Source organism: Ustilaginoidea virens, chromosome 5 (genome assembly GCF_000687475.1).
Source record: "Ustilaginoidea virens chromosome 5, complete sequence".
NCBI lineage: Eukaryota > Fungi > Ascomycota > Sordariomycetes > Hypocreales > Clavicipitaceae > Ustilaginoidea > Ustilaginoidea virens.
Window position 1 is genome coordinate 3,531,487 of NC_057320.1, and position 25,931 is coordinate 3,557,417.

At 48.9% G+C, this 25,931-nt stretch overlaps 4 protein-coding genes across 4 annotated transcripts; all 4 read right to left on the minus strand.

Annotated features, from left to right (window-relative positions):
• Positions 1 to 1,278: 1,278 nt before the first annotated feature.
• Positions 1,279 to 5,746, minus strand: UV8b_06748 (uncharacterized protein; the record flags this gene model as incomplete). The annotated part of the gene is made up of 2 exons (XM_043144245.1): positions 1,279 to 5,468; positions 5,581 to 5,746. 2 exons carry the CDS (start codon positions 5,744 to 5,746, stop codon positions 1,279 to 1,281), a joined length of 4,356 nt encoding a protein of 1,451 aa, XP_043000180.1.
• A 644-nt stretch (positions 5,747 to 6,390) lies between these two features.
• UV8b_06749 (uncharacterized protein) lies at positions 6,391 to 7,353 on the minus strand (the record flags this gene model as incomplete). The annotated part of the gene is made up of 1 exon (XM_043144246.1): positions 6,391 to 7,353. One exon carries the CDS (start codon positions 7,351 to 7,353, stop codon positions 6,391 to 6,393), a length of 963 nt encoding a protein of 320 aa, XP_043000181.1.
• A 1,371-nt stretch (positions 7,354 to 8,724) lies between these two features.
• UV8b_06750 (uncharacterized protein) lies at positions 8,725 to 10,999 on the minus strand (the record flags this gene model as incomplete). Its single annotated transcript, XM_043144247.1, has 10 exons — positions 8,725 to 8,916; positions 8,986 to 9,026; positions 9,124 to 9,254; positions 9,322 to 9,371; positions 9,455 to 9,691; positions 9,757 to 9,955; positions 10,034 to 10,099; positions 10,182 to 10,217; positions 10,270 to 10,396; positions 10,495 to 10,999. The coding sequence occupies 10 exons, from the start codon at positions 10,997 to 10,999 to the stop codon at positions 8,725 to 8,727; spliced, it is 1,584 nt and encodes a 527-aa protein (XP_043000182.1).
• Positions 11,000 to 11,904: 905 nt separating this feature from the next.
• On the minus strand, positions 11,905 to 14,377 carry UV8b_06751 (uncharacterized protein; the record flags this gene model as incomplete). The annotated part of the gene is made up of 7 exons (XM_043144248.1): positions 11,905 to 12,742; positions 12,802 to 12,932; positions 13,011 to 13,043; positions 13,140 to 13,510; positions 13,576 to 13,739; positions 13,795 to 13,894; positions 14,017 to 14,377. The coding sequence occupies 7 exons, from the start codon at positions 14,375 to 14,377 to the stop codon at positions 11,905 to 11,907; spliced, it is 1,998 nt and encodes a 665-aa protein (XP_043000183.1).
• Positions 14,378 to 25,931: the final 11,554 nt, after the last annotated feature.

Below are 25,931 nucleotides of genomic sequence, written 5' to 3' on the forward strand. Positions count from 1 at the left end.
CGACAGAATGCAGAATGTCAACTACCTGCCATGTTCAGTACCCAGGCTTCCTCTGCCATGGCAGCTAGTTTTAGCAGAGTACAGCAGCCACCGCGGGCTACTATTTACCCGTCTGGCTACCTAGGTACCTGTAGGTACCTTGGTTGACCTCTGCTTTCCCCGTGCTGCCCAGGACGTCGACGGAAGCGACATCAGAGTTGGTACCAGACTTGTCAAGGGGAGCAGAGCAGTCCGGCCAGATGCCCCAGGGCGGGGGCATCATATCGCGCTGAGCGGGGTTCCCTAGCGAAGAATGCGCAAAAGTCCTCGATTACTATCCCAATAAAGGGCGCATTTTGCCCCTCCGTATACACGTGCTCCATCTTACATGGCCGATGCAGAAGATGGAGCAAATGCTCAGAAATGAAGCAAGTCTAGCTAGGCTAACAAGGAAGGTGTGCGAATAGGTCCGATGCGGCCTGTGCAAAAGAGCAAAGAAACCACGACCTTGGCCGGGCGCGGCGCGGCGCGGCGCGGCCAGTGATACTAGCACAGTGCGACACATCAGTCGGGCGGGGGGGGGGGCCCCCGTAAGATGGACTCTGGAATCCGGAGCATCGCGGTACTGTTGTATAAAGCCTGATAGAGCCGCCCCCTATGAGGTGGCGTCACATTTCAGTGCAACGGTGCAGCCCAGAGGGATCCGACGGAGTTGACTAGGCTAGGCTAGGCTAGGCACCTGTGGGTACCTAAGGTACGTTCTTGCATCTCATTTTGCAGGTCCTAACAAAAGTCTGGCATCAACCAGAGCTGTGGCTTGGAATTCTCGCACCCACACATGATGCTTCACCACGGCAAGACCATCTCTACGCTGGTCCCCTGTGTCATGGTGCCCCATGCATGTCCCAGCATCAACGGCGTGGACCTAGGCAATTTATCAGAGCGCGCAAGTTGCCGTTTCCAGCACCGCTTCGAAGGTGTCAGTGAGGTAGGTGCCCAAGGTAGCCCTGATAAACATGTACCTGCAGGGGCCGAGGAGGTACCTAGGCACGTCCGTACCTGGCATTCCCTTTTGTCAATCCCAGATCCTCCTCCTCCTCCTTCGCCCTCAACAATCCAGCCATGGCTCATGCATGCAGCGGTGCGTGGATTTCGCCTGGGTGTCCACCACCACTACTCCGTACCAATTTCCAGATGATTCCGCCACACACGGGTCAACGTAGCGCAATCGCCCAACCGGGCTTAATATACAGAAAACGGCCATCCGTGCCCTCGCGCCGACTCCCAACACCCCCCGTGTCAACTTCTGTCCCGAACCGTCAGAATAAGAGGCTGCCGAGTGTGCCACATTCGTCGGTCCCTGACCCCCAAGGCCGCATCCACCAGCTGCTGAAGGTCCGAGCCGTCGTCAGGACGGCCTGCGTCCTGCTCCCCGCCGCCGCCGGCGGGCTTGTCCTCGGCAACCTCCACCTCCTCCGCCTCCACCTCCTCCGCCGAAGCAGCAAGCTCAAACTCGCCCCTGCAGAGCGCCATGATGCCGAGCACCACCTCGGCGCTCTCGTGGCCCCCCAGCCGGGGAAGGAGCTGCTGGAGAGCCCCGTTCCAGGCCAGCTTCCTCGTGTAGTCGAGCGCCACGTTGAGCGGCCGGTGGCGGAGAGCCGGCATCACCCTCACCAGCAGCAGAACCGGCTTAGCCGCCCGGTTGGTGATCTTCACCTTCAGGTGCAGCAGCTCGTCGACGTAGGCGACCCTGTCGGGGGCTTCCTCGACCGACACGCGCACGTCCACCTCGTCGACTTTGATGGCCTCAATCATTCGCGGGGTCAGGCGGATGTTGCGCAGCTCCACCGCTCCGCTGCGCCTGGGGCTCGACGTTGTTCGCCAGGTGGCCCGGAGGCTCTGGAGCAGTTTCTCGCGGAACCAAAAGGCTTCGCGGTTGGCGCGCTCCCTGTCTGGTGATATCTTGCTGGTGCTCACGACGAACTGTCTGTTTCGGGACGGGTTGAGGCTTGGTATCGCGGCGTGCGCATCTTCCACTCCCACCCTCTTCACCGGAATGACCAGCCTGCTTGTCTTTCCGGGCAGGATGTCTTCCTCGGCCACCATGCCGTCTTCTCCCTCGAGCCGAACAGACATCTGGCTGGGCCATGCGTTTCGAACATCAAGGGCGAGCAAGGAGTACTCTTGGCAGGGATCCGACGGGTGCTTGGCGCCCAGGCGTCGCCGCAGAGGTTCCGGGATCGCTCCGTATAGTGGAACTGCGTCGATGCGGGTCAGCTCAACGCTGGCATTGACTGTGACGGTCAGGTTCAACAGCACCTGCCGGGTGTGGAATTGCTCCGGCATTTCGTCCCGCGACACCCCCAGATATGTGTAGTCGGCCTGAATGGTAGCGCTCGTCAGGCCGGGTTTTCCCAAGATTTCAAATTCAAACGTAGCTTCTCCGCCAGGCTCGATATACCGGCTCTGGTCGTTTCGCGGAAGCCTGAGAGCCTGCTTCTTCATGAGAATCAGCTCGTACTCGTACAGCTCGGCCGGGGTGGCGTCCCGGTTGCGTAGCGCCGCCTGCAGGGGTTCTTGGGTAGAGTCCTTGAACGAAAAGAGCAAAAAGTCCACGGGCGTGGCGGATGTATTCTGCATGGTTACGGAAAACACCTGCCGTTCGCCTTCGAGGATCATGACCGACGACTGGGCCAAGCTTGTCGACTTCACCACCACCAGCGGCTGAGGCTGGACGACATTCAGGGCCAGCACCTTTGTATCCGGCGTGGTGGGCGACGATGGCGCCGCCCCGTCCGGGTCCCTGTCCTCGACGGCGGAGATCCCCCTGGCCTTGACCTTTTCGGGCCGCGACGGGATCCAGTGCTTGGCAAAGATGGGGAAGCGGCGCTCCCGACAGCCGCGAATCTTGACCATGGCGCCCGTGATTTCGATGGGGCCGGATGATTTGGGGCGGCCGTGGAGCCGGACGAGCTGGGTGCGGTAGGGCCCAAGCAGGGCAGCCTCGGGAACAGCCTCAAACTCGACGCCCTCGGCGACCAGGCGCATGCTCTCAATGTCAATCTCGACGTCGTAGGTGTTTTGCAACGTCACCCTAAAGGTGGACAGCTCGCCGGCCACCAGGTTCTCCGCCGGGACCTCGTCCGGCTCCCTGAGAAACGGGTTGTATATGAACGGGTTGACGTCCTGAGACGCTCTCGAGGCGACGGCCCCCGGGAGAACACTCTTGGCGTGCGGGATCGGGGTCCGGGTTTTCGGCAGCGGCTCCAGTGCGATTCCGCGGACGAGAAACTCGTCCCAATATTCGGCTGTCAAGTCGCCGAGACCAATCCTTGCGGCGAGGCTGGCAGTGCGAGCAATATTCGTCACCAGACGAACCTGCTCCTCCGCGTGGATACGGGGTGCCGCATCTTCGCGTTTCGGGCCCGGAGCCACGCCCGATCCAGCGGTGCGCATCAGGTCGCTCGAGAATCGAAGCACGCCGTTGAAGTCCGGGAGCGCTTCAGAGAAGTTTATGCAAGCCCGCAGGATGTTGAGCTTGATTTCCGTGAACCCAATGAACCGAGCACCTGTCTGCGCGAGCACGCGCGCTTTCGCGGTTGCGTCAGAGTCGTCGCGGGTTTGGCCAGCCTCCTCCTTTTGCCCGCCCGCCAAGGTGTCGAATCCGACGACGCCGTACGACTTGCACAGCAGATCAAGAAACGCCTCGATGCCGTGCTCAATGTCGCCTTGTCCCAGATCCAGCGCCATTCCCGCGACGTTGGTCTTGTCCGGTCTCGGTATGAGGGGAACCAGCCCGGCCGCAGGGTGAACACCGGCTTCGGCGGCACCGCGTGTGCGGGCCTCTACTAGGCCTGCGATGAGGACCGACACCAGTTCGCGAATCACCATGGCTTTTTTCCGATTATATCCAAGGGATCCGAGAACGCCGGCAATCCCGCTTAATATCGACGTCCTGTCCGCGACAGAGAGGAGTTCGGGGCTGGATGAAGGAAACGCCTTGAACAGGATACCCACAATCTGCTGTCTCGAAGGCGAAATGGACAGTCGAGACGTTGTCAGTTTGTACAGAGGCGACTGACCCGTGACGATGATCCCAAAGGCTTGCTGACTTAGCTTGCCGTCGTTCAAATGCAGGGCCGACAGAATCTTGCAGAAGCGGATCGTGGTCTCGGCGAGGGGAAGTGGAGGTAGATTCTCGCCGGATATCCGGGAATACAGGCCCAAGATTTTTTCGAGGAGTTCGGGGAGCAAGAGCTCGAGGTGACGAACATGCCTCGGTTGACCAGCATCGGCGAGCTCGTCGGCCTTTGCGTGGCTCGATCCGGTGAGAGCTCGTTCTTGATGGGGCAGACAGACGGTCGGTATCTGGAACTCGAGTTTGGACCAGCCGAGGAGCAGGAGATTTATCAGAATAAGCTCCAGTGCTTTGCCATGCCAGACGTGGTCGTTCAAGGACCGCGCGGCTGTGGCGCCTTCCGAGAGCTCCTTGAGCGAGTCGCTCCAACGTCCTGCTTGCAAATACATGGAACCGATGACAACGGATGCGCGTCCTTTGCCACGAAGGCGCCAGCGGTCGTTGGCGCCGCCGGAACCGAAGCCGTGGACTGACACTCGATCTCGGCCAGCGTCACGGGTCCGGTCAAGGTCCGACGCCACCCTCTGCGGCTTCTGCTCCGGAGTTGACGGCGCGGTGCTGGAGCCGCCCTGTCCGCCCTCGGGGCTCATCGGCCTGGTGGACGGTTCACTCTGAGGAGGCGTCGACGGCCGGCCCGTGGTGGCGGCATTGCTGGAAGAGCGAGATACCGTGGGCGGCGTAGACGTGCGGCTTTGAACCTTGTCAACAGCATCCGGCACCGAGCTGGACCGCGAGAGCCGCTGCTGGGGCATGGAGAGCTGGGAGCTTCGCCTCGACGAGGTGACCGGGTTCCCGTTTCCGCCACCGCCACCGCCACCGCCGTCGCCCCAGCCCGTGCTGTGAAGGTAGTTGGACGAGGGATACAAGCCGGGGGACTCGATCGTGGTCATGGCTTCGAAGGATTTGGCGAGCGTCGCCATCTCGGCCAGCAGCAACGATGAGATGCCGCACATGATGGTCTTGATTGTCGTTCGCTTACACAAGCCTAGAGGCGGCACGCCGACGATTCCGCTTTCCGGCATGGCGAATCCACCCCCCTCGGGAGCGATGTAGTCGAAAATAAGCAGGTGATGGACCAGCGCCTTGGGGTAATTGTCGCGCAGGTCCTCCAGCTCCTGATGCAGCGCCCGTATGTTCCGCTCGACCGTCGACGCTGCCGTCGCTCCGCTGCCGGAACGTCGGCTGCTGAACAGAGCATCCCGGAGCTCGGTCCCGTCTGCCAGCGCGATGAGCACAAGCGGCTGCCGGTAGAGGTCAAACGGCGTCAAGGCGAGATGGGATGGCGGCGGCACGTGGGTGATGAGGTCGTAGAGCATTGCGCCGTCCGGATACGCCAATGGCGAGAACATGTCTGCAGCAGAACACCCACCCACCGGGTTAGTACCAGAGGGTCAGCAGTTTTTCTTTTTTCTTTTTTCTTTCTTTTTCCCCCCCATCCAACGTCTCCTTCCGGGTGTACTTGCTTCTGTTGGGACGCCCATCGGCGCTGATGTCTCTGAGATGGACAACCTGCTCAAGCTGAAGTCTTTCGGCAAAGGCCGCAAATCGTTCGGCCCTGATCTTGCCCAGGGGCAGCAAAAGCGCCTTCACCCTCGCAGGAGCGATGGGAAGCAGCGGATCCGAGCTCATTCTCTATACCTGTCGACGCTGCAGCATGATCCAGAACATGGCTCGCAGTTGTCGGACGGCGGTGAGACGACGGGTTGGAGAATGGGTGCACGCCGGACGCGGTTGCAAGCTCTCGTGATGACCAGTGGCGCTGAAGCCCAGAGTCGGCCGGGAAGTGTAGTATCGTGGAGGATTCGGCCTGGCACATGAGCATGGATGGTCGAGTCGGTGGTTCAGACTTTTGACACTTTTTTTTCGCGGTCGGCCGATACACAGCGTTCCTTCACAACCAGACTTTGAACACTGTGAGCACGGGGCCCAAGTATTTGATGCTACATATATGTTAAGCAGGAGCCAACATTGATACCAGCTGTAGAGGATGTTGGTCAGTGGGGTTGGTGGGGCGCCTTTAGGGGGTGGATTGGTCCTGTGGTTCGGCCTGGTCAGATTGTAGTTGAAGCTCTGGGGTCAGTGAGGACGAGGACACAGCCAACACTGGGGGGACTTTAGACGGTGTAGACGGTGAACTTGCGCTTTAACATTGCCGACTTGTTTCCGTACGATTCTCGCGGGTGGAAATTTCAGATTGGGATTGAACAAGGTTGCAAGCAGGACCTATGCGAGCAATTCTCTTGTCCCTCTTTGAACCGAGTGTCATATGTCCTCTAGTCTCTGTTTCCTAGCGGAAAGGGGTATCTATTACTGCATCGCTTCATCATGCACAACAAGTCGCTTTCAAAACCATCGACGGAAAGACTCGCGTCTACAAAATCTTCCATCTCTTCCGTCACCGTCTTGAGCTTCTCCCTGACTGCCAAAGCAGCATCGGCACCCACGACGTGCCACGCCGGGGGGGGGTTCGTGGCCCACCAATGGCTGTGAGCGCGCGGATGGTCTCGCCGAGGAGCGCATCCGCAGCGTGGTCCGACAGCTTGTTGTGGCGAGAAAAGATGTTCCCGCGGCCTGGCTCCGGCTCCAACGACGTGCTGTCCGGTGTGCAAGGCGTGGTTCCTGGCTCTGGCTCTGCTACTTTCGGGCACGGCCGTCTCAGGATCCGAATCCAAGACGTTGATGAGAATGTCGCGAACATTGGGCGCTGATGGATAGGCATCTACGTACGCCGCCGTTTGCGGCGCAAAGGTGAGGCGGCTGGTGAGCGAGACTGAATCTGCAGATTGGACCGACACTTCGTATACCAACGAATCGCAATAATCTTCCAGATCCCCAGTAACCGCCGACAAGATTGCCAAGCCTGGCGTTCCCAGGTGACCGCAGGTGCTTGTGAGAGCAATGAGGTGGCCTGTATGTTGCTTCCTCGGGACGGGAAATGTTGCCTTGATGAAGTTTCCCTGTGAGAAAAGAAACTGGTAGGGGGCCCCGGATCCTCGCGGTATACCTTCTAGACTGCAACACAAGAGAATGTCGATGCGGCCAAACACTTGCTCGGCTTGGACAACGGCAGATGGGCATGAGCTCATGTTTCCGTCACACTGAATGCCGCTGATACGGTCTTTCCAGCCTTGGCGGTCTCTGCGATCGCTCTTGCACTCGCCAATGAGGTCGCGGGACTCGGCGCTGCGCTGCTCATGGTCGGTCTCATGGGGTGGCAGACAGGCGAAGACATACATAGTCGCCGTGTGAGAGCAGTTTACGGATGAGGCGAACGGCCAAGGGTGACAGCGCGGCAGTGAGGAGCCATGTCCGGGGGTGAGTTGTGCGTCGCTGAGAATTGCGGTTCCCAGACAGCCATTGATGGGGTTTAAAAAGGGCAACGAGCACGGCGAAGCAAGTGCGGTCATGAGCCCTGAGTCTAGGGGGTCCGAGACGCGGCAGCAGCGATAGATGGCGGCTTGGCTCCGTGCTGCTTGGCTGCATGCAGTCAATGTCAGTGCGGTGCGCAGTGTGCAAGTTGTAAGTTGTGCACCCTGAATCCATCAAAATGATCAAAATAATTGATACCTGCTGTGCCGTCTGGCGGCTCTGGTTGGTCCTTCCGAGGCAGATGCCGCCATTTCCAGCAGCCGCGCACCGCGCCGCACCCTATTCGGGAAGGAGCGGCCGGAGTGTTTGTTTGGCTGGAGCGGGGTGAGGAAACGAGTGGAATCAATTCGATAGCTCAAGCTCAGCCAAGAACCCAAGGCGGCATCCATCCCGGTCACACAGCAATGCCGCTATAGCCGCGCTTAAACAGCAATTCTTGCGATGCCCGACTCTGGTCGCACTTGGACTCACTCGAATCACTCCGTCCCACACCCCCCTAGCCCTGTAATGGGTGCATGCATCTCTCCAGCAGCCTCTCTGCGACAAGACAACTCCAGAGTCCAGAGTCCGTAGTTGCGTGCTACTACGGAGTGCCCGGTACCCCAGTACACGCACAAGGCTCAATGCATAGCAGAGTCGGAAGTGTTTGGCTCCCTAGCCACCCGACATGCGTCGCAACTGAAATACTGGAATCCCGGAATACCCACGGGTAGGGAATTGCTATCCCGCCACTTTGCTGCTGGCCCCCGTCAACTGGTTGAGCCGACCACGCCCGGGACGCATGCAGTGACCGCACTGCCCCGGGATTATCCCGCCGACTGCATGTTCCGTCATGCTGTTTATTAGCTTCATGCACTTGTTCACCACGCCGATGACTTGCTGCTGCAGGCACCAGGAGACGTTGGCGCCCTTGCGGGCAGAATCAAGCCACGTCGATCGACAACTGGGCTGCTGGAAACTCTGCCGGAAAGCAGCACGAACATGCGTGATGCCACTCCGGACCATGCATTCGTCCGTGCGGTCTGTAGGTCTGTTCTCTGCAGTGACAGTAACACCGAACACTGACATGCCCCATCCCCTTCACCAGGCAGGACGGATTCCGACTGAAGCGTCGTCGAGACTCGGCACTGGGCTGTCACGCAAAGTCACGTACCATGCGGGCTCTGGAGTCCCGGACAAGCAAGCGTCATCCCCGACAACGTGAAACGCCCATAGTTTCCAGGCTCAGAAACGCCGAGTTAGCGAACGCTAGGCCCCCGCTCCTCCCGTGCGCGTCCTGCCTCTGGCTCTTCATCAAGCTGCTTCACCCTGTCCGTCATGCCAAAGAGCTCGTCCATCTTCTCCAAGCTGACGCCCTTGGTTTCTGGCACAAACAGATACACGAAAACTCCCATGAAAAAGTCGAAGCTGCCAAACAGGAAGAACATGCCCTGGGCCGAAACGTTAGCCATGGGGCCTGAAATCACTGCGACCAAACCAACCAGACGGACGGTACTTACATAACCCTTGTAGCCCATGGTGTTTTGCATGGTGAGCACAGCTACCCAGAGAAATGGTCAACTATTTTTCCTCCTTTTTTTTTTCTTCGCGTGCTACATCTCTTTTCCATCCTATTCCAGGGCAATCGAAAAACTCACTTCGCGCCATGATGAAATTAAAGAGCCACTGAGTGGCCGCCCCGAGAGAAAGATTGACCGCTCGAAGTCGCGCCGTAGGGATCTCGCTGACCAGGATCCAGCAAGCCGGACCCCATCCGAATTGGAAGAAACTGCATCTCCGAATCAGTCGTGCCGTTTCATTTTGCTTGCCGCATGACGATGATGGGTGGGACTTACGCTGCCCAAAGGTAGATGCAGGTAATGGCAACGTATCCAAAGGCAGATACCTAAAACCAAGCTGTCAGCACACAAACCCTTGCTTGATCGAGACCATCTCTCAATCGTCAGCGCGGCAACAAGAACCACGTACTGGCTCTCCTTCAACGGGAGGTTGGGCGCGTCCGTAGATACCGATAATGAACAAGACAGTCATCAACATCGGGCTGGTCCAGAGCAGACTTCTTCGCCTACCCAACGAGTCGGCAACGAAGACGAGGAACAGGATGCAGGATACAGTCTTGACGACACCGTAAACTCCCGTGGCGAAGAGCGACGAGTCGGTTCCCGTCATGCCGAGGTTGCTGAAGATTTGAGGAGCATAGTAGTTCTCCCAAGGGGGTTAGGCGCAGACCTCCACGGCAAAAGAGGACTCAAAGAGTGCTGTCAACTCACGATAGCATTGACTCCCGTAAGCTGTTGGCAGATCATGAGAACGACGGTGATGACGGCACGCTTTCGGTTGGCAGAAACAAGCCACATTTCCCTCATTAGCGTCTTGAAAGTGGCATCGCCGACGAGACGGCGCTCGTGCTCGAGCTGGTCTGCCATTTCTTGAACTTCTTGCGAGATGTAGGCAGACTCGGCCGGGAGTCTGCTTCAAAGTAAGCCGGCAATGTTCCTTTTGTCTTTTTTGTGTTTTCTACCCCGGATTTACGAAAACAGGACCGACCTTCTCAGCTTGACGAGAATTCTAGTTGTTCCATCCCAGTCATCCTTGCGGGCGCACCATCGAGGACTTGTTGCTTTCGTCAGAATTACATCAAAAGGGGAGGGAGACCGTAGCAGTGCGGCGAGGCAACCGAGGCAAACGAACACACCTTTCCGGAGAAACAAGCATACCAGCAATCAAAAGACTTTTGTCACCGTCAGCCTAGGCAAAGACATTGCAGAGCAGGTACTACATACAGGGCGGGCAACGCTTGCAAGGCCAGCGGGACAATGTAGACTGCCGGCGCACCAACATGCAACACGCAGCCGTAGTTGACCCAGAAAGCGATCATGATGCCAAAGACATTGAAGAGCTGATAGAACGCTAGCAAAGCTTAGAGACGTGACGACCGGGGAGACGAAATCTACACTCGAAGCGTTTTTTCCAAAGGAAGCCGTGGGGGGGGGGGGGGGGGGGGGTACCAGTTAATCCTCCACGAATGGCTCGCGGAACACACTCAGACACATACAGCGGCGTCAGGGCCGAGGCAGCGCCAACACCAAGGCCGGCAACGAAGCGCCCAACGTACATGACTGCCAGGGTGCCGTTTGCCGCCGATGCAGCCTGCAGGACGACACCCGCACAGGTAACGAGCCCCGAGGCAACGAGACTCGGGCGTCGGCCAAACGCGTCGGCAAACCAGCACGTCACCAGGCAAGCGACAAAACAGCCGGCCTGCAGCGTCGAGACTATGTTCTGGTCCAGGTTGGCCTTGTCCGCCCGGGACCTATCCGCGTACCCGAACCTGCGCCGCGTCTCGTCCATGGCCAGGACGCCGCCGATGGCGCCAGTGTCCCAGCCGAAGAGCATGCCGCCGAAACAGGCGCAGCACACGAGCGCGACGGTTCTGCCGTTGTAGACGGCCTCGGAGTCACTGCGCATGGCGTCGTTGCGCACGACGGCCCGTAGGAAGGCAGCGAAACCCATGGCGACTCAGGCTTTTGCTGTTGGGCGCCAGAAGGGATTGGCAGACGGAAACAAACGGACGGGATGACCAGATCGGCTCGAGGTTCGCGGGTGAGTGGGAAGGAAGAAGGGCAGTGTTCCTTGCGTCCCTGTTCCCGCGTGAAGACGGTTGGACAGGCAGCATTCAGTCGTCGATACGGAGACGCGACGTCTTTTATGTCGATGGAGGCTTGGGGGTCGTGAGGAGGTGTCCCAGGTTTCCGACCTCCATGCCAGTTCAGGCTTAAAGCATGGTTCGCCGGAAAGTGGATGCCGGACATGCAGTCACCTACGGAGTACAGCGGCGTTCAAGGTCGGTCATGTCCAATGGTAGCTCAAGCGTTTGGTGGGACAGGGCAGGACACTTGCTGGGTCCTCGATCAGCGTCAGCCACATCTGACTCTTGGGCGACGTTTGGCAGCCGAAGACAAGGGTAGCCAGCATCCTGCTCCTTGGCAGATGCGGCCCGGTTCGTGGTGGATGCCAGATGTTTCTCCACGATTTGAATGGCGGGAATGCGGGACTTTAGTGGTTCGCCCATTCAGTCGTCACAACAAAACGCCCCCCACGATAACAGTCTCAGACTCCGCAAAAGCACCAGGCCCAAATAAGAAAGAGCCCACCAAGCCACAGCAGCTGGCCAATCGGACGAGGGCAGGCCGTATCGCTAGAAAGAGCTGGGCTGATACGGATGCATGGGGCATCATGGCAGCATGGCATCATCTCCCAGGCTCTTGGTTCGGTTCTGCAGAAGTCCAAGCTCGCCGAGTCGCTGCCTACAAGCCAACCGCCGTTCCTCGAGAGCCCACCGACGCCCATGCATATGCCCGGCGAAACAACTACAGACTGCCGATGCTTGATTACACGCGACGGGCCATGGCCACCACCTACAGACCGACGACGGCTTCTTTCGCCATCTCATCTGCCAGCCACGAAGGAACGGCAGGTGGCTTTTCCCACCCGTCCAAATAGGTCGACCTTGGCACCCCATCTCCAGGCTTCGCATAGATTGCCGACACGTACCACGCTGTCTGACCCTTGTCAACAGTGTGCTGCAGGGTAGGGATGGTGGTTCGACTGTCCATCAAGTTGGAGTTTGGGTCCGCATTCACCAGCATGGCGCGCCTCTCGCCCACCAGCCCCGATTCCAGCGCCTTGATGCCCACCGCACCTTTGGACACGGCAAAAGCGCCGGCTTTGCCCGTGGCCCATCCCTCGGCCGTGTCGGTATCGTAGTTGCCCATGAGCCTGGGCATCGTGCCCTCGCACCGAGCCTCGTCGTACAGGTCAAGGAGTCTGCCATTGACGCTGTCGGCGCTGCGTATGGCAAAGGATCCGTCTGCCGTCACGACCTCCCTGCCCGCTCGTATGCGATGGACGCGCAAATGCCAGTTTGGCGTGCTCTCCTCTGGCGGCACCAGCGTCGTCGTAACGTGCACATCGGAGAAGGGCTTCCACCGAGACACCAGAACCGGCAGGGCACCCTCGCGGTGCTCGAGGGCTGCGTACTCACAGAGCCTCCTCGTCTTCCAGGACTCGCCGCCGTCGTCCGAGAGGCCCATCTGTGACGCAAGTGCGTGTTGCTCGAGGGAGAAAAGGCCCGGTGGAACAGAGTATCCATATGCGCTGCTGTAGGCAAACGCGCCGTATTTGGCGTGTGTGGCTTTCATTGGGTAGCCGCACGCTTGGCCGGACGACAAGAGCATGCAGTGACCGCCGAGTCGGCTGCATTGCAAGACTGTGAGGAAAAGAAGAAAGACCGGGCAGGGTTCTGGACAGCTCACCTCATTATATGTCCGGGGTGAGGGAGCTCCTTGACACGGGGGAACGCGTGACTGAGTGCTTCTTCTTTTGATGTCCAGAACGGGTGACTTTCGGGAACGGCGAGGCAGATGAATGCCAAGCAAGCCCAGTACTGTCTTTTGGTCAGACTCGCTCGTTTTTGCAGCTGGGTGCAGTTGTTTGGCACACACAAACACACACACAAACTTACAGGGCTTGCAGGGCTGTTGTAGTTTTCCGTCATCTGACATCGTCAGCTATTTGGTTCCAGAGGCAAAGTTCCTAATAAAGAGAATAGAATCCATCATCTAGCAATAACAAAAAAAAAATTCGCACTTACATACATGTTGGGATACGAATACCCCAACGACAACGTGCCGCTCGATGTCCACATGTCTGGCTGCGTCTGCCACCATCGTAGATTTCGCATCACAATGCCCTTTACCATGCCCCAGCTCAGAGGGGCGGGCAATTCGACGTTGGCATACGCGAGCGCTCCCCAGAACGACACCATGGCGAATCTGTACCCGACGCTGCGCCCAAAGGGGATGGCTCGTCCCTGCTCGTCGTAGTAATGAACTAGGTCGAGAGCAGCCGTCTGGGCTCTTTTCCTAAACTCCGCTGCTCGGTGGCGGGCTTCCTCGCCGGCTAGTTCTGCGTAGAGCAGCTGGAGGAACTGGATGGCGAAGCTGGAGGAGTAGTAATCCATTTCTGACGCAAACATCAGCACGGCTCTCTGAGGCAGACTGTGCTCGGCGCGTTGTTGATTGACGTACGGTGAACGCCCGCCGGTCCGTCGTTGGACCACCCGTCCCCGCGGTAAAACGTGTCGAGGTGCTCAATGTCGCTGTCGATCCGGTCTTGAGAGTACTTGGCGCCGCATTTCTTGAGGCCGAGATTGGCAAAGACGCGGAACCACAGCCAGTTGGTGTTGGGCATGCTTTTCAACCGAGTCAGCACGGACGCGACTGCACAGGTTCGGCATGTTTGCGCACTTTTTCTCGTTGATGGAGTTTCCAAGCCACGCCTCAATGTTGCTGCGCTCGCGGGAGGAAAACTTGTCCCATATGTTGGGGATGACTGCCAGAGCGAACCCTTGCGCGAAAAACAGCAACAACAGCAGAAGCAGCAGCAGCAGCAGCAGCAGCAGCAACAATCAGTGGAACTGTTTCACGCGTTTGTCTAGCCGCACACCACGTTGGTCGGGGTGGACACACCCAACGGACACATCTCCACCATCCTCTGGTCGTTGTCGCGAGGAAACCCCCAAAACTCAGGACTGTCCGGATCGGTGCCCGACCTGATGCCCTGGATCCACCACTCTGTGCCTCTGTACTCGCCATTTCCGGCCAGCAACGCTGCCAGACCCCACAGCGGCCTACATATGCCTTCCACCTCGGAGGCGGTTTGGTCAAAGCGAACGGCTGTGCCGCCCGGACACCTGACGCGGGCTTTGGCAGGGGAGAAGAACGGCTCGAGGGGGTCGAGGACGGTCCTGAGCAGCTGCTGGACGGAGGCTCGGTCGTGGAGGGCGACGTTGGTGAAGGGGTGCGTGTCGTCGTATCCTAGCGAGACCATGATGGCGGTGCGTTTAAAGGTCTGGGGTTTGTTTGTCTTGCAGAGGGGACGGGGTTGATTGCAGCAATGCCAAGGGAGGTGCGAGGCTGCATGCTGGAAGAGAAGGCGAGGGGCAAGAACTATCAAGTCATACTAAAGCTAGCTTTCAGCGAGGCCAGAGTTCGGTCCATGTCGGGGGAGAAAGTTGAATTGACCCGAATGGCCGAGGGTCGAGACCAAAACAGGTTAAGCCCGAGGTATGCGGGGCATGGGTTTTATGCGGGCGGTTGCCGTGCCATTACCCCGCGTATTTCGTGGTAGCTGGGCTGGCTGCTGCAGGCACCTCTGGCATTTTCATCCGTCGGGTACTTTTGGTTAGCCGATATCAGGAAGTAGGTGTCACGGACTCGGGCTATGCCCGTGTGTCAGGAAGCAGGGAGAGAAAGCGGTATATTGTAAAGGGTTGACCTGACTTAGCTCAACAATACTCAGGTCACCAGCTATTTATAGTAGGCATAGGGGTAACTCTAAGGGGCTACTATTCCCTCGGTTATCAGGGAAAGCGGAGCTTTGCCTGAGATTTGCGAAGAAATCGGAAGGCAAGGCAGAAAGGGCGTAGCTTTTTCCCGCTTTCCCTCTTTGAAATACAATAAGGCCATCCTATAGAGATATCTCCACTACCTACTTAATGATTCGTTAAAAAACTTTTTAGAATTCTCAATTCGAGCGGATATTAGTCAATCAAGTCGGCAAAGTACTATAATATACTGCTTCCCTTTAAAATAAGTATAAAAGAATATAAAAGTACGGAAATTAGGCGGTGAGGTTCTACTATATAAAAGGCGGTAAGGTTCTGCTATATAAAAGGCGGTAAAAAGCATAATTCTGCCATACTTTCTAAGCAGAGGCCCGCTATAGGCAAAAAAGCCCGCCGTAGGCAGCCCCCGGCAGGGCCCCCGGCAGGGCCCCCAAAGGGAAATAATAAAAAATGCATCCTATAATAATATTAAAGTATTTCAAATGTTATACTATGCTATATTTTATCGCTTTGTATTGTATTATGTTACTGTAGGGCAAAATCCTAGCAAAAGGATCGCAAGTTATGATTTATAGTAATGCGGGTTGCTCTTTCCTATAATGTAAGATACTATGCATTATCCTAATCCTCCTCTTAGGGCTATTTTCCTACCCTTTTAACCCTTTATAATATCTTTCTCTTTCTATCTATTAAGTATAATTCCTCTTTTTATTTAAAACCTTTTATTAATTATCTAAGAAAATAACTTTTATTTAGCCTCTTCTTTTACCTCCTAAACCTCCTAATAGTAATATTGCTAACGCTTTAGATATTCTAGGGGATACCACTAAAACGCATTAATATATACTTTATAAGCAAGAGAAGCCTATTAATTAATTTATTAACCTTAAGAACCTAAGCAAACTTATATAGAAGTGCCTTAACTATTACGATAAGCAGAACGCTCTAGTATATTATATATATATACTAATATATATAAATGCTAATCCTTTTATATCTAGAAACGAGTATAGAACTGTTTTATAAGAGGCATTTCTTTAGTAGCTACTTAGAGTAATAAATATCCTATTAGTAGTATATAAGCTATAGAATAATAGCCTCTTTAACGACTTCCTATATTAATCTCTCGGGAATATAATTAAAAACATTAGGCTTATAAATAATATATAATAGGAATACTACGACCTCGGCTATTAACTAATTATTTCTCTAATTTGATTAGATATACTACTAATTCGATAAGGTTTTTTTATTAAAGGTAGTCTTCTTAAAATACTCTAAAATAAATAAAAGCTTAGGCTTAATAAGTATACTTTATTTCTATATAATATAAAGACCAAGCTAATTAGATTAGGCTATAATTTAATATAAATATCGAGCTATATAGTATACTAGCAAGGTTCTAGACTTAATACTATTAATTGCCGAGCTAATATAAGCCAATTTGCTTAAAAATTATACTTCTTAAAGGCCTTAGGTGTAAGATCTTTTTAATAGTTAACTTAATATTATCCCTAAAGGGAGTATTTTAAATAGCTCTAGGGATAATCACTTTTTTGACTGCAATATCTATAGTATTACTCGCCCTATTACTACTTATTATAACGGAATAGATACTTATATTTACTGTGCTGCTAGGCCAGATGCATAATTACCAGCCGAGGAGAAGGTTTATAACCTTTGCTAGTATATATATCCATAATAAGAGTTTATTAGTATTAATAGTATCGAACATATTTACTATAGAAGATATTATTATAAGTAGGCAAATATCCCTTTTTTAATTAGGGAATCAGATATTAATTTATCTATATTTCTAATATCTACTATTTTAAGTATTATATTAAGACTTTAGTCTCTTCTTCCGATAGCTATTATAGTACCTAAAGTAGAGCCTATTCTCTTTAACCCTATTTTCACTAGCGATATTAATAAATATTGCTTAACCGGACGCGATTATAGTTTAATTCAGTAGTAAGTTAATAGTCTAAATTCCAATATTATAAAGTTTTGCCTATATTATAAGGTGCGATAGTTCGACCTTAAACTAAGGAATAGAATCTGTCAGAATGAAATTATTTATTATTATTTTATTTTATTATTTTTGGATATCTATCGCCGATAATTCCTACACATCGCCGCATCATCAGATTGAAAAAGGTATTAAGTATTCAGTACTTATATTTATATGACGGCTGCTAGTAAAGTTGAGTACCCAATACTTACACACATTCCCTTACGCGCAAATGTATGATGCATCACAAATTGATCACACCACTTTATCGTCGCAAATCTCGATGCATTACAAATGCACATTTCGCCATATATCTATGATATCACAGTATGGTCACGATATTTACGTCAGATTGATTTCACTAGGGATATTCTATATTGGAATATTATGTATTTAAATCCCTAGATATTCCTACCCAAATAGTGGGAAGGAAGTATGGATGTATGCACGCAAGCAAGTATGCAGAATTAATGCACATCAGATTGTCCCTACGCCTTAGTCTCGTATCTTATCTGTGCCGTTACTTTACCTTACTGCGATTTTACCATTCCACTGCCTTTATCCTTCGCATACTGCATTATCTTAGCAGGCGAAGCCCGTTTAACAGTTATGAGCCCGGTTTGCACCCGGTAAATCGTTTTATTCTATCTATTTTATCCTATCAATTTCTCTCCGACTATTATTCGCGTGCATTTATTGCCAGCTGCACGCCGACAAATTACCAGCTGGTCCGACGGATTACCAGCTGCTTCCCCCTTTTTATTGTGCAAGCAAACAGCTGCACACTGACTTTAGCCAGCTGCACGCAGCTATGCCTTAGTTGCAAGAGTGCAATTACGCATTCTATGCAATATCAATCTTTTCTTGCTGCTATATTTCTTATACCTTTGTGCTAATATTATTACTAGGACCGTATATCATGCGTTTATATATTGCAATTCTGTCACCTTAATCCGACCTTCGCCGCGCGCCGCGCAATAGGCATACCGACTGCTTACCTGCGCACCTTCTATTATATCGTCGCTATCTTGCCAGACGATTTTCTACGATTAAATATTCTTTCCGACGAAGAAATCAGCCTCGGGCAAAAAGTTCTGCTAGGGCACCCGTGCTGCCATATAAATTGCTAGTGCAAGGCACAGCCTAAAAGAACGCAGCAGTGCCGACACATTTGCCTGCGCGAAATATTTCTTCTGACTTAGGAAGCCGGCAAGCGACTTTTGACTACTAAGGCCGGAAGACCATAAGTGTGGTATATTGTGACTGGATTGACCACCTGGATTGATCCCTTTTGCCTAGGACTATTTACTGGGACTATTTTGCCCTTTGGATTTACTTGGACCTTTATCCGTTGGATTTTCTTTGACTAAGGCTAGGTTGTTATTCTTTCCTATTGTTATTCTTTCCTACCTATCCTATATATCCTACCTTACCTATCTTACCTATCCTGCCTTTCCTACCTATTCCACTATGGCTACCAATACCGACCTGGGGAACCCGGCAAACTTCCAACTGCTAGGCAGTAAAGACTGGTTTAAATGGATCTTAATTATTAAGAAGTTCGCTATCAACGAAAATATCTGGGCCTATATCAACCCTTTTGTGCAAGATAGGCCTACCTTATAACAGCCCGTTGAGCCTACTGCTTCTACTATTAAGCCTTATGCTTCCTCTATCTTTGACCTTGATGATTCTGATTTTACTAGGTTGCAGTATATGACGAATGTCTATAGGACTGCCCTATAGGATTATAAGGATAAGAAAAAGGCTCTCGTTAATATCCAACGTTGGATTATCGCAACTATAGGCAACTACTACGATACCATAAGCCAGGAGAATGATGTTGCCGCACAGCTATACCTGTTAAAATAACGCTTGCAGCCCACCACTTGGGACCATGAAAAAGATATCCGCCAGCGCTATATAGCTGTACTGCGAAGTCCTAATAGGACTAAGATATCTAGCTGGATTACTTCCTACAAGAAAGTCCTTGCAGAAGCTATTAATATCAACATACCAGATACACAAGAACTCCGACCAACCCAGGATTTTATCGACGCCGTGGAATCTATTGCACTAGCCTTTTCTAATTATTAGAAGAATAGAATCAAGGAAAAGCAACGTAATAACAAAGAAGGATGGGAGAAGAAGATACCCGACGGTCATTATATTAGTGATTTATTCGAGCAAGAGTTTGCCTCATAACAATAAAGAGCATAAGGTGCCTTTGCCTCTTTCTAGGATATGGATACCAATAAAAATCAACAAAAAACAACTGACATTACCAAGCCAAAACAACTATGCATTTGTGGCCTTTTATATTGCTGGGAAGATTGTTATGTTTTAAACCAGCAAAAGGCGCCTAAGGATTGGAAGCCTAATACCACTATACTTAACAAAATCCAATCTAAGTTTTCATCTGACTAGCGCTTTAAGGATATAGTTATTAAAGCATTGCAAGCGAAAGGAATCACGATTAATCCTATTGTGTTACAACCACCCTCTCCTTCTATATTACTTGGAATTGCGTTTGCTAGTAAGGATAGTAATACGTTATATAACGTTGTGCAACCCGAACCGACTATATCGTTAACGACTATTATTAGCCCATAGGCAAGCCTATAGGCATCCCTATCTATTACAAGCCTACAGGCATCCCTATCTATTACCAGCCCATAAGCATCTCTCTCAACCATACCCTATCCACTTAAAGATTCCTGGATACTGGATAGTGGTTCCAACACCTATATCACCAACAATAAGGACCGGTTGCTAGATTACGTACTAAATATCGAGCCGGAAATAGTATTTGCAGGCGAATCTAATCCTTTTATATTAGGATATAGAAGAGTGCGATTAAATACTAATAAAGGCATCTTCGAGCTACTATACGTAGCATACATACCGACATTTCACACTAATATGGCCAGCTTGGAGCGATTTATGCGTGCAAATTACCACTGGAACTCACAGACTGGCTGGATTACACACAATAAGGACCGTTTATTTTATACCAACCGGATGTTTAGCCAGCAGGTTATTGAGTATAGCGAAGTCGCTGTTGCTACTGCCACCACTACTACTACTAAGGATACTACGGTATCTTACCCAACTGAGGATACTACGGTATCTTACCCCTCTAATGAAACTACGGTATCTTGCCCTTCCACATCTAGTACCTCTAAGGATACTACGCCGCCTTCATCTATTATTAGTAGGGAAGACCCTACTATACCAGATAAAAATATGTCTCCGTCAATCAACAATTCTGCGGCTATACAATCCACACCATTTCATCCCACTCAACCTACTATAGCGCCTGCTATAGCAGTGGCTATCTCGAAGGATACCTATAATGCGTCTGCCTCGGAAGCTACGGCTACGATATAGCATAAGAGACTAGGCCACCCTAATAAGGAAGCCTTAGAAAGGATAGTCTAATCGACTACCGGCGCTAAAATTAAGGGATTACTTACTATTAATTATAAGTAGTGCTCACTATCTAAGGCCACTAGGATTATCAGCCGGCAGCCCCATTTACCTAGCCCAAGACCTTTCTGGCGGGTATATATTGATATATTTATACTGGACCAAGCTTACAATGGTGCTGTTGCAGTACTATTACTACAGGATGACGATACTAAATTTATCTTCTATTATCCTTTATATTCTAGGACCTAGTCGGAAATCCTAGGAAAGCTAGCAGACCTTAATAACTATTTATAGCGCCAGTGAAACCTTGCTATTTCTATTGTTTATCGCGATAACGATCCTGCTTTCCAGCAATAATACCATAATTGGAAGACATCCTTAGGTATAGAGGATGAAGTTATAGTGCCTTATACTTTAGCCCAAAACGGCCTAGCTAAACGCTCGGGGGGTATTATAGGGACTAAAGCTAGGACCTTACGACTAGCTGCTAACCTACCTAAAGACCTATGGCCGGAGCTATAGAAAGCCGCAACCTTCTTATATAATCGCACACCACAATAAGGCCTTTAGTGGATTACACTATATCAACGACTTCATTCCTGGCTAGCTAATAATGCTAGGGATACCTAATATACTGATCCTAGGCCTTCTATATCATTCCTCAAGGCTTACGGTTGCAAGGCCTATCTATTGATAACAATAGCGTTAAAAGGCACTGATCGACGAGAATTAAAGCTAGCACTATATGCTGAGATAGGATATTTAGTAGGTTACGATTCTACTAATATCTACTGTGTGTGGATTCCCGACCCTTATGAAGTACGATAAATTCGTGATGTTACTTTCGATAAAAATAGCTTCTATAGTAGTAAAGTCACCGCCACTATACCACAACGACTTGAAATACAACTACCACAATATATCGATAACGCATATGAGTATGAGGATATAGACGAGCTCTATATATCTTACCCTTCTACTACTGTTATACCTGTTCCTTCTACCCTTAGCACTACCTAGCCTTATATTCCTAGTCTTACTATGCCTTCTACTAGCATAATATTACCTTCGATTTCTATACCTACTGGTGAATAAGCTATTCCTAGTAAACAACAATATCTTACAGTCTAGCTACCTACCCTAGCTTCTATATATCCTTCTGATATATATCCTTCTGAAGCAAGTACTGAGACTAGTAGCAGTCCTACACTACGAAGGTCAGCTAGGCTGGCTAGTAAGAATGCTTCTAGTACGGCTTTTATTAGCAGTTTTTTTCTAGGCACTAAGGAACGCCTACACCGATCATCCCTACTACCTGAACCAAGGTTTTGGAAAGACCTAAAAGGTTACTGTTTCGAACCAGAATTTAAAGAGGCCGCAAAGAGCGAATTCTACGATAACTAGAATAAAGGAACCTTTAAGCCTACCTAACTATTAGACCTTCTAAATAATTATAAGCCTATACCACTTACGTGGGTATTTAAATACAAGTGTGATAAATACGGCTTTCTTACTAAATTTAAAGCCCGAATTTGTGTGTATGGTGATCTTCAACCTTATAGTGATAAAGAGACTTATGCTGCTACGCTAGCTGCTAAGTCCTTCCGAATCTTAATAGCTATTATGACGAAGTTCGACCTTGATACTATATAAATGGATGCTATATTAGCATTTACTAATAGCCTATAGGACGAAGTTGTCTATATCGAATATCCAGATGGATTTAAAAGACCTGGATGGGCATTATTATTATAGCGCGCCTTATATGGTCTTCGCAGGTCCCCTTACCTATGGCAATAAGAGCTTTTATCAACCTTTAAATCCCTCGACCTTACTCTTATTATAGAAGACCCTTGCATTATGATTACTACTACTATAGTAGTCTTTTATTTTGTGGATAATATAGTAGTACTATTTCAACTAAAGAATCGTCCTAAAGCAGAATCCCTCGTCAATAAATTAAAAGCAGCCTATAAAATGAAGGACCTTAGTACTCTGAAATGGTTCTTAGGTATCCGAATTATACGGCATCGGCCTACTAAGACCTGGCTATTATAAGACTCTTATATGGAAAAGCTTGTATACGACTTCTTAAAAGGAAGAAATATTACATATAAAAACTATCTAATTCTAGAACAGCCTCTTGATAAATATACTGGTATTGCTATGGCATATAAGATATATCAGTACCAAAAGCTTATGGGCTCTATAAATTACCCAACCACTATGACCCGACCTGATACTGCTGTGGCAGTCTCCCGCCTTTCAGAACATCTACACAACCCTTCCCCTTACCATTACCTACTAGCCATAGGGGTCACAATGTACCTCTATATCACACGTTACTTAGCTATTCAATATACTGCCATACAACAACAACCAAGTGATGATATCCAGCAAGAACTATTAATATCTTCTGATGCTGCTTTTGCCGATGATAAAGAGACCCGGAAGTCTACTTAAGGCTCTTTCTTTAGCCTATTTGGCGGACCTATTAGTTAGGAAGCCACTAAACAACACACCATTACCACATCTTCTACCGAAGCAGAGCTACTAGCACTATCGTCAACTGCTAAGACCACTATATCTATAACCCGTCTTATGGAACAACTAGGACTTAAGCTTAATCATAAGGTCACTATTGAGTGCGATAACCTACAAGCTATACGCCTAATAACAACAACAATGCCCCGTATTAACACTGCATTAAAGCATATTAATATCCACAACAGCTGGCTGCGACAGGCTTATCAGCAGGGTTTATTCGACCTGACTTATATCCCTACTAATAATATAGTAGCGGATGGGCTCACAAAGGCTCTTATAGGTCAACGATTTACTACTTTCTGTAACTAACTAGGCCTAGTAGATATTGAGGACCTAGTACGAAAAACAGAAGATGACGAGAGTGATACCGACTAGCTAGATAGAGCTATATTCTAGCCTATCTAGGGGGGTATGTCAGAATGAAATTATTTATTGTTATTTTATTTTATTATTTTTGGATATCTATCGCCGATAATTCCTACATATCGCCGCATCATCAGATTGAAAAAGGTATTAAGTATTCAGTACTTATATTTATATGACGGCTGCTAGTAAAGTTGAGTACCCAGTACTTACACACATTCCCTTACGCGCAAATATATGATGCATCACAAATTGATCATACCACTTTATCGTCGCAAATCTCGATGCATTACAAATGCACATTTCGCCATATATCTATGATATCACAGTATGGTCACGATATTTACGTCAGATTGATTTCACTAGGGATGTTCTATGTTGGAATATTATGTATTTAAATCCCTAGATATTCCTACCCAAATAGTGGGAAGGAAGTATGGATGTATGCACGCAAGCAAGTATGCAGAATTAATGCACATCAGATTGTCCCTACGCCTTAGTCTCGTATCTTATCTGTGCCGTTACTTTACCTTACTGCGATTTTACCATTCCACTGCCTTTATCCTTCGCATACTGCATTATCTTAGCAGGCGAAGCCCGTTTAACAGAATCTGCAGCTTTTATAACTATTGCGATACTATTCTATCTAATCGAGGAATATAGATTTAGCGATATATTAGTTAACCTTTCTTTTAGTTTAGTAAAAATAAGCTTAATCCTAGTGAAGTTCCTAGCTATCTGCCTAAGTTAACCTAGGTAGAAGAGATATTTATCGCTAAGGTTTATATTTATATTATAGTTATAATATATCGCGGTTAATAATATAGATATAAAGGTTATATTATTAACTTTATAAAGAATATTAGGCAGGTCTATAATTAGCTACCCCTTTTGCTAAAAGATCTTAATATTATTATTCTATATCCTTCTAATTAAATAAGCCAGCCTTATATAATTAAATAGTTTTATAATTAATTTTAGGTATATTAGAATATTATTCGGGCTTAGCTTATATATCTTCGCTAGAATTATACTGGTTACCGCTATATTAAGATTATTAAGGAAAATATTAATTATCTCCTTTAAAATAGTAACATTATAAATTAGCTAGCTATTAAGAATACTAGTGCTATAGGAATTGAAGAAGTCTTTAATAATAATAAAAATAACTAAGTGATTATATAATATAAGGCAGTAGTAGTGCCTAATTTTATTACCGAATAATAAGAACTTATTAAGCTATATAATTAGATTTAAGGTAATTAGAATAATCCTCTAATTCTTATAGAGTAGATTCCCCTTTAAATAGTTTAATAGATATATCTTAATATACTATAGATATATAATATTCCTCTTAATAAATTTAACCGCTTATAGCTACTACTATTAGAAGCCTTTCTTAGGCTCTTTCTAAATAGTAAAGTAGACTTTATCGAGCCTTAGGAGTATAATATTATTTATTCTAATTATATTAATTAGCTTCTTAAGTATTATAATAGCCGTTTTGCGTATTACCCTTGCTTCCTATATATTGCCTTTAATACGCTTATACGCTAATAGGTAAATAAGCGAAGCGCTTATTTTATAAAGAGAGATAACTGCTATAACCTAATTGATATTAATTAGCTTTACCTTACCTTTAACTCTAATATAGTAGAAGCTAAAGTATTATTTAATTCTATTATAAGATTTATAGGCAGTCTTAGGGGTATAAAAGTATATTAAGGAGGCTAAAGATACTAGCTTAAGGCTTATATTTATACTTTCGGTTGCCTAAGTATATTTATTACTCTTTCTACTACTAATCTATATTAGTAAGATCTTTAAAGGTATATACTGCGGTATAAGGAATAGTTATAAGCAGATAATTAAAGTAAAGCTAGAATTATAGCTAAAAATCTTTAGGAAAACCCTTATATATCAGTATAGTATTTTAAGTTTCGGTTCCGGATATTTCTTACGTATATTTTAAAGCTAAAATTCGGTATTATAGAATATTGGTTTCGGTATAAATAGTAGGCAAAAGGTAGCCCTTATGCTTACTACCTATTTTAGATTAAAGATGCCCTAAAACCTAATCTAGATACTAATAAATTAAAATAAGTATTTATCGACTTCTAAGGTTATTATATTCTTATGTTTAATGCCAATCTAATGCGTGCTAAACTATAGCATTAAGGGAATAATCTATTAATATCGCTAATCCTTAATCTAATATTTAATAATTTAGTTAATATTATCAACTTTATATAGCATCTGTTACGGACTCGGGCTATGCCCGTGTCATAGATTGACTGAGGCTCGGGCTGCGCCTGTGCCTAGTCCGGAACGGATAATATAGGGTAGACGCGCGGGCCTATAGGGCAACATTAGGGCTCTAGCCCGCGCCACATACGGATATATATAGACTGCGGAAGGGACCCGATTCGGGCTCTTCTCCCTTCCTCTTTAGTTTTATTAATACATCCAATTGACGCCTATTTGCAGTCGCCCTAGGGCCAGTCTGTTATAATTAATAAAACTTTTTTAACCCTTATTGTTATACTATATATAACTGCCGATAATGGATATAGGGCCCTTATAGAATACTATAGGCTTAGATAATGCCTAATGTGCTTCCGCTTATTAATAGGCCGCTTAATAGGAGTTAATTACTAATGCTATAGAAGTCCTTAATATAA